Source organism: Prionailurus bengalensis, chromosome D1, assembly GCF_016509475.1.
Source record: "Prionailurus bengalensis isolate Pbe53 chromosome D1, Fcat_Pben_1.1_paternal_pri, whole genome shotgun sequence".
Classification (NCBI taxonomy): Eukaryota; Metazoa; Chordata; class Mammalia; order Carnivora; family Felidae; genus Prionailurus; species Prionailurus bengalensis.
This window is the reverse complement of record NC_057346.1, coordinates 43,807,882-43,821,101: the sequence shown is the minus strand read 5'-3', so window position 1 is coordinate 43,821,101 and position 13,220 is coordinate 43,807,882. Positions and strand designations below refer to the sequence as shown.

General features: G+C 35.1%; 1 protein-coding gene across 1 annotated transcript in view; it reads left to right on the top strand.

Annotated features, from left to right (window-relative positions):
- The window catches only part of TYR (tyrosinase), a 106,075-nt gene extending 93,471 nt beyond the window's left edge, over positions 1 to 12,604 (top strand). Inside the window, exons 4-5 of the mRNA XM_043579973.1 lie at positions 2,989 to 3,170; positions 11,845 to 12,604. Of these exons, the coding sequence (XP_043435908.1) occupies positions 2,989 to 3,170; positions 11,845 to 12,071 (409 nt within the window). The 3' untranslated portion in view covers positions 12,072 to 12,604. The remainder of the gene's footprint in view (positions 1 to 2,988; positions 3,171 to 11,844) is intronic.
- Positions 12,605 to 13,220: the final 616 nt, after the last annotated feature.

Genomic DNA, 13,220 nt, shown 5'->3' with positions numbered 1-13,220 from the left:
AGCACATTAATGGTTTTATCCATTAAATCTTTTGGTGCTAAGAATTGATGTCCTTGTCCTACCTAGTGAAGAATTTTTATTTCTCGGCAGGAAAAAAAAAGATTATTTATAAGCTGAACTACAGTAGTAATTTTTCTCAATTAACAAAAGGCACAATTTTTGCCTCAAGCCCTTACCTGGTAGCTCATTGGATATTGGGCTCTTTTGCAATCAAAGTTTAGTAGGGATGGGGGAGAGATTAATTGGATCAAAAAGCCTCCTTCTCATTAAAAAAAAAAATAGATTTGCCAGTTGAAAAGCAGGTAAACATTGTGTAAGCGTGTTTAAATATTGTTTAAACATTAAATATTGCTTAATACAAATAAAATACCTTTTAAAATGTTATAATACAATTCTCTTTTTTGTTAAAATATATATGTACATATATGCACATTTTATAAACTAGATACAACAAAATACGAAGAAATTATATGAATTTTTTTCTTCTCTCATTTTTGCCCATTTATGTTTTCTGAATTGTAAATAATGAATAAGTTATGCTTTCATGCAAGGAAAAAACTGCAGAATTTAAAACAAAAAAAAATCTGATTCATAAAATTTTAGGTCTTGAATAGAATTTGGGCCTTATTTGTTAAGGCAATTCCAAATTTCTTTAGTTGAGAAGGCACACACAGAAAAGCCAATCTTCCCATATCTTCTCCTTTTTCATTCCTGCCTGTCAGAATCATAACCTTTCTTAAAAAGACCCAGCTCAAATGTACATGGCTTTGGCATTTCTGTTATAGTATGTCTCAGGTCTCTCGCTAATTGTAAAGTTCTTCCAGTATAAAGTTAATAATGAGGAGGAGGGAGAAGAGGAAGAAGGGGATGAGGATGAAGATGGTTTCTACTTACCATTTGTTAAGCAATTAAATGTACATCTTACTTATGTTATACTAATTAATCCATAAATATTATTCCCATTTCACAGATGAAGAAAAGGAAAATCAAACAAATTAAGAAACTTTTACAAATTTCCCTTGTCATAACCCATGGGACTCAGTTTTTTTATGTAGGCTCTTGCTGCTCCAAACTTTGACGCATAATAAATACTGAATAAACTTATTTAGTAGTTGAGCTATTTAGAGATCATTTGGTATTTGTGGACCAGATTTTCAGTATTTATCAGTGACCTGCTGATCCCTTGGTTAATTCACAATTAAAAGCCAACTTTAACCACAACTAGCATTTGAAGTCCAGATACTCTAAACAAATAGAACTATTTTCCAGTGTGGAAAAAATGAACTGCCATTCTGCATCATTGTTTTCTTCTTTATTTCCATTTTTTTTTCAATTTTTGTTTGTTTGAAGCATTATCACTTTCCTTTTTAGACGCCATCGCCAGGACAATGCACTAACTTTTTATCTCCTGGCACAAGTTTTATAGCTAAGTAACAATAGCTTAGTTATTTAGTACTTCCATAAATATTATCACATTGGATAATCCCTTTGGAAATAGGGCAAATATTACTGCTTTCATTTAAGGACGATGAGGCTAGATCTCCAAGAACTTTAGTGATTTGCTTAGAGATATACAGCTTTTAAAACACAGAGCTAGGGGCGCCTGGGTGGCGCAGTTGGTTAAGCGTCCGACTTCAGCCAGGTCACGATCTCGCGGTCCGTGAGTTAGAGCCCCACGTCAGGCTCTGGGCTGATGGCTCGGAGCCTGGAGCCTGGAGCCTGTTTCCGATTCTGTGTCTCCCTCTCTCTCTGCCCCTCCCCTGTTCATGCTCTGTCTCTCTCTGTCCCAAAAATAAATAAAAAACGTTGAAAAAAAAATTAAAAAAAAAAAAACAAAAACACAGAGCTAGGCTTTAAGGGGAGGTCTCTGACTTTAGGTCTTGTGTCCTTCCCTCTATTATATAGCCTGATAATACAAAGCCATTCTCTTTGTCACACTTTTAATGATACACTATAAATTCTTCCATAGATTAAGTTTCTACTTTGTTCTTACTCAATCTTTTTAATCTCTTAATTGTTTATATTTTGTTCTGTCATAATTTTTAATTGCACACAAGAGACTAACTCTGGTTGATTTAAACAGAAAAAGAATTTGCTAAGAAGATATTGGATAGCTCAGGAAATCATGGAGAAGCCGGTTCAGAAATGAGTGGGAACAAGGGAAGAGGGGAGTAGCAGCCAAGAGATCTGCTAAAACCATGCTATAGAACACAGGATATTCCTTTCCTGGTACTTCTGGTCTTATAATCCCTAAAAATTAGATGTTGTTATCACAATTGTCTTCCCACTACCAGAATAATTTCTCATTGTCCTTGCTTCTGTATGTCACTATCTTCTGTTTCAAAGTCTTGGATGAATATATGATTGAGTATGAATCATATGGTTATACTCTAGCTTCAGGGGAAGATGGAAAGCCAAGTCCAGGTATTTTTAGTCTTCATTATGGGAGGTAAGCTCTTTCTCACCCCAAGTCTCATTAAGCATACACTTCGCCAAAGAGAACAAGATGGTTGAAATAATTGAAAGTCCCCTGCCATGACCAAAAAACAAAAAGCAAAAAACAAACAAACAAAAAAACAAATTTTAGTACTGATTCCAACTTAGTTTTATGTGTTCTTTCTTTAGGCTAACTTTCTTTGAAACAAGAAACATATTTAATTTACAACTCTGATTCAGTTGTCATTCAACCAATAATTACCCGTGTTCTGCAGCATTCTGAAAGGTCTAAATTTGTCATGTAAAGTTCACTTACCTAAGAAATTCCCTTTCCATAGTTACCCTCTCATATTTCTTTCAAGTGAGTGAGCTTCATCAGGGGCTGACAGAATGAATTAGTGCTTTACAAAATATTTTCAAAGCATAAAAAATATATTTGGCATCCTTCCATGTCTTGGAATTTTAAGATATGCCTGGTTATTTTACTTTAAGAATTATAAATATTTCTCTTATAAACATGTTTCTGAGTCTGAATAATCCTTTCCTCTACAGTATTTTTGAACAATGGCTCCGAAGGCACCATCCTCTTCAAGAAGTTTATCCAGAAGCCAATGCACCCATTGGACACAACCGGGAGTCATACATGGTTCCTTTTATACCTCTATACAGAAATGGTGATTTCTTTATTTCATCCAGAGATCTGGGCTATGACTATAGCAACCTACAAGATTCAGGTAAAGTTTAATTTCTTTCATATGAAATGATGAATCTTGTGTGACCAATATCTTTTGAGGGACTATATAACCTTTTGTTTTTACAATGCTATCCCCAAAGCCTTTAAATTGGGAAAGCATACTACAAACCTTAATTTATCACTAATTTATTATTACATGAACTAAGTTGCAAGGATCTTTAAATTCACATCTATTCTGCTTAATATAGGGCATTCTTGTATATTAATTGTATATAATATTTGTAATATTTATATTGTATTAATTGTATATAATTGTATTAATTGTATATAATATTTGTAATAATATTTGTAAATAATTGTATATTTAATTGTAATAAGAACATTACAATTAAAATCAGAAAGGAAAAAGAGGGTTTAAGACATGACTCTATCAGCTGACTGTAAGGTGACCTTGGAAATTTTTCTTCACTCTATGAATCTCAGTCTTTTAACCTGAAATATTGGGGTCAGAATACTTCAAAGAGATATTGTGATAATTAAATGAATATGATGTATTAAAGAGTCCAGTGTGGTGTGACAAAAGATAAATATCTTGTAGTTTTAGGGAAGCATGGGCAGCTCTGTTGGTTCAGTGTCTGACTCTTGATTTTGGCTCAGGTCATGATTTCGTGGTCGTGGCATCAAGCCCTGTACTGATCTATGCTCAGCTCGGAGCCTGCTTGGGATATTCTCTCTCTCTCTCTCCCTCTCTCTCTCTCTCTCCCCCCGGCCCCTCTGCCCTTCCCCTGCTTGCACACACACTCTTTCTCTCCTTCCAAAATAATAAATAAGTAAATAAATAAATTTTAAAAATTACCAAGAAAACTTGTGGATGTTTTAATTTTAAGCCTAATTAATAATAACAATAATAATAATAACAACAACAATAAGAGAAAGAAGAAGAAGGAGGATGAGGAGGAAGAAGAGGAGGAGGAAAGTCAGGAGGAGGAAAAAGAAGAAGAAAGAATGATTAAAATGATAATTGCTATGACCATGATTAACCTAGTAATATAAAACTCTAAGATGATAATTATATTTGGGCTTTAAATAATCTTCCTGAGTAGAAATATCAATATCTTCCTAATAAATGTGGTACAGGTAACAATGTCTTCCCCCACCCAAGAACCCGCACATGCAGATCTCGCACATGTGTTACTAATCAATCATACATTAGGGTTAGTAATAGTATCTCTAGTAATAGGTGATCCCACTGATACTGTGAGAGTTTAAATGACTTTCCCAATATAGACACCAATATGTGGAGGAGGCAGATTTCAATACCGTAAGGCCCTCTCTTCATTTCACTACACTATGCTTCTACTGTAACACAGGAGTCTTAACATCCAAAAACAGTAGAAAAACAAAACAAAACAAAAAACAATAACATATGGCTTGTGAGTAAGGGGTATTCAATAAGCAGTGATGTTTCATTATTTTCATTGATAATTCATAAAAATTATAATTCATAAAAACAAGTAAATTAAACATATTAATGACATTTACCAACTTCCTACCTCTTGTGCTAGATTCTAAGGACATAAAGGACTGACATAGTTCCAAACTTCAAGGAGCTCTAAATTCAATGTGGAAGTCAGGCAATTGTGCAAGAAAGTACAAAACATCAGTCTGTGTTAAGTGCAGCAAAAAAGTCATAAACAAAATCCAACAGAGGAGCACAGAGGAGAAAGCAATGACTTCTGAATAACTCAAGCTATTGAGTTGAATAACTCCCTGAATAACTCAAGGAGAAAGACAAGACCTTGAAGGATGAACAGGGCAGAGAATACTATAAATGAAGATAATAACAAGAAAAATAGAGGTGGAGAATGTACAGTTTATTTACAGAATGTTAAATTCTCCGATTTGAGTAGTATAGGCAATGGAAAATTACCCTGAGGAAAGAAATGAAATTATTTAATAATAGCTAACACATACTGAGTATCTTTTATGTGCCAGAAACTCTTTTAGGTATGCTGTGTGCATTATTTAAACTTCATAACTAGCCTATGAATTAGGTACTATTATTTCTTTTTTCCTATTCAGATGAGAAAACAGAAGCCTAAAGAATATAAATAACTTATCCAAGTCCATCTAGCTAGTATGTGGCATAGCAGAACCACAATTTAGGGCTACCAGGAGAACCTATATTTTATCAACATTTACCTGCCCTTTGGGGATCACTAGTTGAACAAATATGGCTTTGATTAACCTGTTTTGATTTATCTGAAAATCACAGGCAGTGGAAGGAATACTAAAATGGCTGGCTTTGGAAATCAGTTATTTCAAAACCTTAAGATCACTGAGAATGGGGAATTTTCCAAAGAGCAGAGATGTGGTAAGGGGAGGGCTTTCTGCAAGTCAAAAAAAAAAAAGACAGTCTCAAGTAACATGTTTTCCCTTCCATCTATAAACACCCCACCATACATAAAGAAAGAACCATATTTGTAATGGCTTTTCAAAGATTCACCACTTAGCATTTTATGATTTCCATTTCCAAAACATGCCATATTCTTTCATGGGCTCATGCTTTTAAACATGCTGTTCCCTCTGGCTAAATTTTGATCCTGTTTATCAATTTGTCAAACTCTCAGATATTAAATCATTTTATGCATATATGTAGTCATGTTTAATCATTCCTTTATTAGAGTTACATGGTAATTTTTTATGTATGAATCTTTCCCCAATCCACCTTGACCTTGTACTCTACAAGATTAGAATTGGTATCTCTCAAGCTTCTCTAGTTTAAATATCAAATGATATCTGGTTATTGGGGTGAAATAAATGAATCAATCTGAGTACAAGTGATATTGGTCATGAAAGGTAATATCTCTTAACCAATATAAGTAAAGCTTGCTAGAAAAATGTCATCCCTCTTAATACTCAGGTCATTTTTAGGCATGTATTTTTAACATATTTCAAGCCTTTGATCACGCTAGGTATTTTCTAGGTGGTGTTTTTGATTTATTTATTCTTTCTACATACATTTAATAACTACTTTGAACAAAGCATGTTCTTACATACGATGGATACAGTGGTAAACAACATAGTCTCTATCTTTATGGAGTCTACATACTAATGGAAGACCTTAAACAACTACTTACCTAATGACTTATTTGGAGATATACCTATGTCTAGGGGTCAATGAAGTGATATCTCAGAAGATATCGGCATGAAAGGGAGAAGTGATTAGTTGAAAAGAGGGGGGGTCTTGATTGCAGATTTTGGCCATAGTGCTAAAATAACAGAAGCCATTGATAAATTTTAAACAGATTGTCTTGAGTTTTCTAAAGATTACTGTTACTGCAGTATGTAGGGCATTTTGTAGCAGTTGCAAAGCACATTCAGGGAAGGTGGTGAAGACTATTACAAGAGTCCAAGAGGTAGGTAGGTTGGCAGAAAACATGAAAGAATTTGATATTATTTTGAATTTATAAAATGTACAGAACTTGGAAAATGATTCCAAGGTGATAATCATGGATTCATATGAATCATAGGAGGTGAGAAAGAAGGAGATGTTAGGGATGCCTTTAAGCTTTCTGGCCTGTGAATATGATGCATGGTGATACTGTCACTGAGACAGTATCAGTAAGAGCGAGGCCAGACATGGTGGGAATCTCATGTCTGCATTTGTTATGCAGTGAAATGGATGATAGGAGACATCAGGGTAAATATGTCTCTGGGGCAGTTGGTTGGCCTTGAAACTCAGAAGACATTCTGGGGGCACCTGGGTGGCTCAGTTGGTTAAGTGTCCTACTTCAACTCAGGTCATGATCTCATGGTTCATGGGTTCAGGCCCCGCGTCGGGCTCTGTGCTGGCAGCTGGGAGCCGGAGACTGCTTTGGATTCTGTGTGTGTCTCTCTCTTCCCCTCCCCTGCTCAATGCTCTCTCTCTGTCTCTCAAAGACGAATAATTGAAAGAAAGAAAGAAAGAAAGAAAGAAAGAAAGAAGAAAGAAAGAAAGAAAGAAAAGACAGACAGACATTCTGGCCTGCAGATAGTAATAGGATATAAGTTACAGACATCAGCAGGTAAATTATTATCTCTGCTAATCTTCACAATCTTATATAGTAGTGATTTTTATTTTGTTTTGCAAGTAAATTGAGAACAGAAAGATAAAGTGGCAAATTCTAAGTCATCAAGCAACTAAGTGGCTAATACTGAATCCCAAACTAATTTTCTCCCCCATTATGCCACACTAGACAGGGTCCTCTTTAGTCCCTATGTGTCTTGTATATTATGTTCCATCTCATGGTTCCTTCTCTGTAGTCCAAATGGGTACTTTTTACTGAAAAGGCAACAAAATCCATCAGAGGAGAGAAGGGAGGGGGGCTCAAAAAGTCACATTAGGGGATTTAGCTATTTATTATTTATTTCTACTTAAATATTTAAAAAAATAAAGTTGATTTGAGATGTTGTATCTGTTTAGGGTACTTTTCATACAGCTATGGATATATACCATTAATTTTAGAAAAGTTTGGCTTTAAAATCAACAATAGCAACTGCCTGTTTTCTTGTTTATGAATTATTCTATTGCTTCTGTTGTACATTCAAGGAATTTAAAATTTATTCTTATTTATTGCTAAACTTTAGGCCTACTAAAAAAAATTTTAAAAAACTGCTTCATGTAATTTAGTTCAAGAAGTTTATTATTCATCATTCAAGTACTCATGTTTGTAATTACTTAAGTGTTTTCTGCAAAAGGCAGCTGAGGTCTGGCATTTGTCAAACATTTTCTCTTATAATCGAATTTAGTGATGCTTTTAAAAATTGAGCAGCAGGTGATTTTGTTTGCATGCATAACTGATTAAAAGGCGAGAACAAAAAGCTTTGGCAATAAAAGGCTGTGTCCTTAATGCTGTTGGAAAATGCGATCCTGCTTTCTGTATGATACTGCTCTATCGAGAGCTGCCTTATCCCAACATATCCCAAAAGACCTTAACATTTGATGTTAAAAATGAGAGGAGGAGACACAATGATGGTAACTAGAGTGTCCCATTCTGCAGTTAAGATTTGATAATGGGGCTTCTATCACTCACAAATGTGTTCAGTAGCCATGCTTGCCTATGTGTATACATCAGTGCATACTGTTCCTTTTTTCCTGGGATGGCTTGCCATCATGTGCCGTCATGATGGCTTGCATCACATGCAGCATGCATCACATACAGCACATGCATGATAGTCTTCTGGGAGGCCACCCTTGACTCCCCAGACAGATACGAGTTCTTTCCACCATGATTCCATTGTATCTTTTGGTTACTTGCATCATTACAACATCACTCTTGAAATAATTTATTTACTTGCTACTCTCCTCTTCCAGTTATGGTTTCCTTCAGGCCAGGGATTCTACTTGTTTATCTTTTCACTTACAGTGCCAAGAGCACCACTTGGCATGTAATGTGTCTCAATGAATATTTGCTGTATGAATGAATGAATGAAAGAATGAATAGAAGAATGAAAGATAAAACAAGACATAATACTTGCCTCTCAAGAACTTATGATTAAGCCTGAAAATACCCATAATACATATAAATAATTACAACACATAGACAATGGTGCCAAGTGTCACAAGTGAGCAAAGAAAGAAATAGTCTGAGAATCCAAAAGAGAGCTGACTTGAATCAGTAATCAAAGCAGTTTTGAGAGAGAAAGCTCTTATTAGAAGCTGGTTCAACTGAAATATTGTTGAAATTATTATGGAATAACAACAATCATTAACAGTTATAAATTTCTTTCTATGTGCTAGGCATTTTACCAAGGGCTAATTTAGGTAGCGAAAGATGGAACAATTATGATATAAAAAATAATTTAAAGGTGTACTCTTTGGGTTCCAAAGCAAGTAGCTGAGAAAGAAAGTCTGAATTTTAGTTTAGAGCCATTGAGAAATACAAAGAGTGTTTCAAAGAAGTCCATTGGTAGCAGTAAAAATTGAGACCACTTAGAGTGAACTGAAGTAGAGAAATTTTAAGAGAGGCTGAAGAGCAGCACAAAGAAATAGTACTTTAAAATTGTGACTTGAGCTGAGCCTGAAATAGAGGAAATCATATTTATTATGGAATCTCTATGTACCCTGCATTTTGCTAGACATTTTAAACATACTTTATATATTGAAGTGACTACTAGCAATATAAGCCAGGCATTTGAAGTCCCATTTTCAGAATAATTTTAAATATATTGAAAACAGTAACTTTTTGATATTTCTTTTTAATTTTAGCTTTTTTGCTTTCATTGCTTAGATTTAAATGTCAAAGTTCTAAATATTTTATATAATGTATTTGGTAATGTTTATTCTTTGTAAGTTGTTGTCCCTTCCTGATGAAGAGAAACTCTAAATTGCTACACTGTTCAAATTAGGCTTAATGAGTTCTAGGAATTTTAGAGGTAACTTAGTGACAGCTGGAAAAAAGATGGTGTCAAGGACAGAAGGAGAAATGGACAGGGTTTTAATCCTATTAAATAAAAAAGAACATTCCTATTTTAACCATTCTGAACATTCTGAATCATTTTAAATTTTATTTCATGTTGCTACCCATGATTTCCAAGATATGTTATTAAATAAACATTTCTTTTCTCATTGGTTTGTGAATCTCATTTTTATTATACATGGAGTTTACATAAACATAAAACCTTGGTTTGTGAGCATAATTCATTCTGGAAACACGCTTGTCATCCAAAGCACTTGTATATCAAAGTGCATTTCAAGAACCATTGGCTCAGTTGTGATCATATGACATTCAGCATCACATACTCATATTGTAAGATATCACTCATTTATCAAGTGAAAATTTATTACAAATGTTTGCTCATCTTGCAGAACACTAGCAGAACAAGTTACTCATAATAGAAGGTTTTACTGTAGTTGCAATTCCAAAATTTCCTAAGGTTTCTACTCCATCTTTTATTGTAGTGGACATATAATTAACTTTTTTAAATAATCAGGACTTTCAAAAATGCAAATGGCATAAACTCCACAGGAATGAGATTAGATTAAAAAATAAAGGTATTTTTTGGTTTAAAAAAATCCAAGGAGGGATGAACACTCAAACTCTGGGAAAGGCAGAAATGCAGTTGAGACTGAGGAAGAGCAGGAACCAGGGAACTCTAAGCCCTAAAAACTCTGTCTCTCTGTCCCTTTGTCCCTCTCACTGTCTCTCCCATTCTCTCTCATCTCTATTTCTTGGAGTGCGTTCATCCTGTCTTCTACAGGTTGAGAAGTCAGGCTGTCATCAGTTCCCAAGACACCTGGCAACTGCAGCACAGTAAATTCTGAGAAATGATTCTGATTGGCCCATCTTGAGTCAGTGGTCTACCATGTACCAATCAACTATGACCAAGGAAAGAGTTTTCAAAGAATGTTATAGTTCCTGCATCAGCGAGGGTGGGAAGGTAGGGATTGAGAGCAGATGCAGGTTCAAAGACCTATGGCTTAAATAAGTTACTTTATTTATTGCTCAAATAGCATTTTTGGTGTGTTGTTGAATATCAGCTCCATAATTCCAGGGTCCGGAGCTCTTCTTTCTTGTTTCCACAAGACCTAGGGCTTAATCTGGACCACATAGTCCATGATGGCTCATCAACACACTATCTGCATTACCACTAAGCAAAAAGAAAAAAGGAAAAAGGAAAAGATACATTTTTTTATTTTTAAGGAAAATGCCCCAAAGTTACATATATTGCTTTCGCACAAGACTTGAGTCACATAGACATCATTTGCTTCAAGGTAAGCCCAAGATGCACTCTCTTCTTTGTATACAAAATGAATAGGAATATCTTGGAGTCTTTTATAAATAGTGATAGGTATTTTTAAATCAACCAAAAGGATACAATAAATTATTAACTACAAGGGAAAAATAACATAAGGAAATGTAACCATTCTACTGCGAATATTATTTATATACTAAAACTAACGAAGGGGCGCCTGGGTGGCTCAGTCGGGTAAGCATCCGACTTCAGCTCAGGTCATAATCTCACAGCTTGTGGGTTTAAACCCCATATTGGGCTCTGTGCTGACAGCTCAGAGCCTGGAGCCTGCTTAGGTTTCCATGTCTTCCTCTCTCTCTATCTGCCCCTCCCCAACTTGCGCTGTCTCTCTCTTTCTCTCTCTCTCTCTGTCTCAAAAATAAATAAACATTAAAAAAATTAAAACTAATGAAAATCCAAGATGTGGATTTCACCCCAAATCATGATGTTATTATGCCAAAAAGACTTAGGGAAGAAAAGGGGAGTTGTAAGATAACAAGAATCATTACTTCTATATGAAGAACTCCAGATATAAACTTGATGAATTAAAAGATGGTAATATTTGCCTATTATTTTGAAATATGGAAGCAAATATCAGAATAAAGAACTAAAAATTACAATAGTTGACTTGGTTGTAGGCACTGCATAAATTACAGATCAGTTGATTAATTGTTATCAATCAACTTTAAAACATTCCAGCAAGGTGGTATTATGTTCCTGCCTTCCTGATAAAGAAACGAAGGTTTAGGAGTATTAGGTGTGAATTTTCTGAGCTCTTATAGCCACTAAGTAGCACAGGTGGCATTCAAACCTAAGTGTCTGACTCCACAGTACTCTGAAAGGATAATTAATGATAATGATGATGATGATGATGTTAATGATGATGCTGATGCTGATGATGACAACAGTAAAAACACTGGGATATGTTTCTGTTTCAGAACGGGACATTTTTCAAGATTACATTAAGCCCTTCTTGGAACAAGCAAGTCGGATCTGGCCATGGCTCATTGGGGCTGCTGTGGTAGGCTCTGTCCTCACGGCTGTGCTGGGAAGGCTCACTAGCCTATTGTGTCATCGCAAAAGAAAGCAGCTCCGTGAAGAAAGACAGCCCCTCCTCATGGAAAAGGAGGATTACCACAGTTTGTTGTATCAGACTCATGTATAAAAAGCTTAGGCAATAGAGTAGGGCCAACAAGGCTGACCTCACTTTAACTCAAATGATGTTCAAGTCCCCAGGGGATGTTCCAAGAGCAGTCCCCGGTATTGGTTTGTGAAGACTGTTACCAGAATTGCCATCTAATACAAAAGGTACCCCTCCTCCAATTCAGGGAGCATACACCTGTGCTTGCCTCACTGCCTTTTGATCATCCCTTTGACAGTTTTCCTCAAACCCATATCTCTAACAAAAGGATGCCATTTGGTAATGAGTAACTGCTACTTGTATCTGAATGAAAATGCTCTCATAAAAATGTGGGAATAATTTTGATTTTTCCTCCTGATTGTTTAATGAAATGTTTCTTTTTTATTGTCTTCTTTCTTTGATTTTAATAAAATGGTAACAAATTGACATAAACTGACTCCTTTGAGCTTGGGAAGTACATTTTTGTTTTCCTCAGAAAGCATGTTTCCTTTATATTTTACATTCTTGCTCCAAAATGTATTAGGAACTTCAAATAAACAACAACCTTTAGCTCTTTCCTTCCATAGTTCTGAATATGTGTTCGATGATTCACTGAAAATAAAGGCCCCACCCCTACAACAAATATGGCTAAGTTCCTGTCCCAAGATGTATTCATTAACTATGCTGATCATGGTGATAACCCTATTAAAAGCTTTTTTTTTATCTTCTAAGAAGAATTTTATTAGAGAATATTTAAAATGCTAGGAAACATTTGAAGTTTGAGAACCATTATGTGAATTGCCTGGCTGCAGTTCTAATAAAATAAGACTTGTTTCTATTGGCTATTAAGACCCTAAATTAGGATATGCAGATAATCCTGCTGCTTGAATTTTTGGGTCTCACTGAATTTCTAAAAATAGTACATTTGATACTACATTTCTATTATAGCTATGCATACATAGCATAAAAGACAAGGTCCAGCTGGTGGAAGTTACAGGGGACCATTCTGGTTCAATAAAAGGAAAAACTGTCCAGTATTCAGAGCTTTCCAAAACCAAAAGGGACATCCTTAGGAAATAATAAGTAGTTGTCACTATAGTTCTTCACATATAGGCTGGATGGCTAATGCAACTTGAATTCTATAAAGAGAATTTAAGTATTCAGTTTATAGTAATACCTATTTAAATTGGCTCA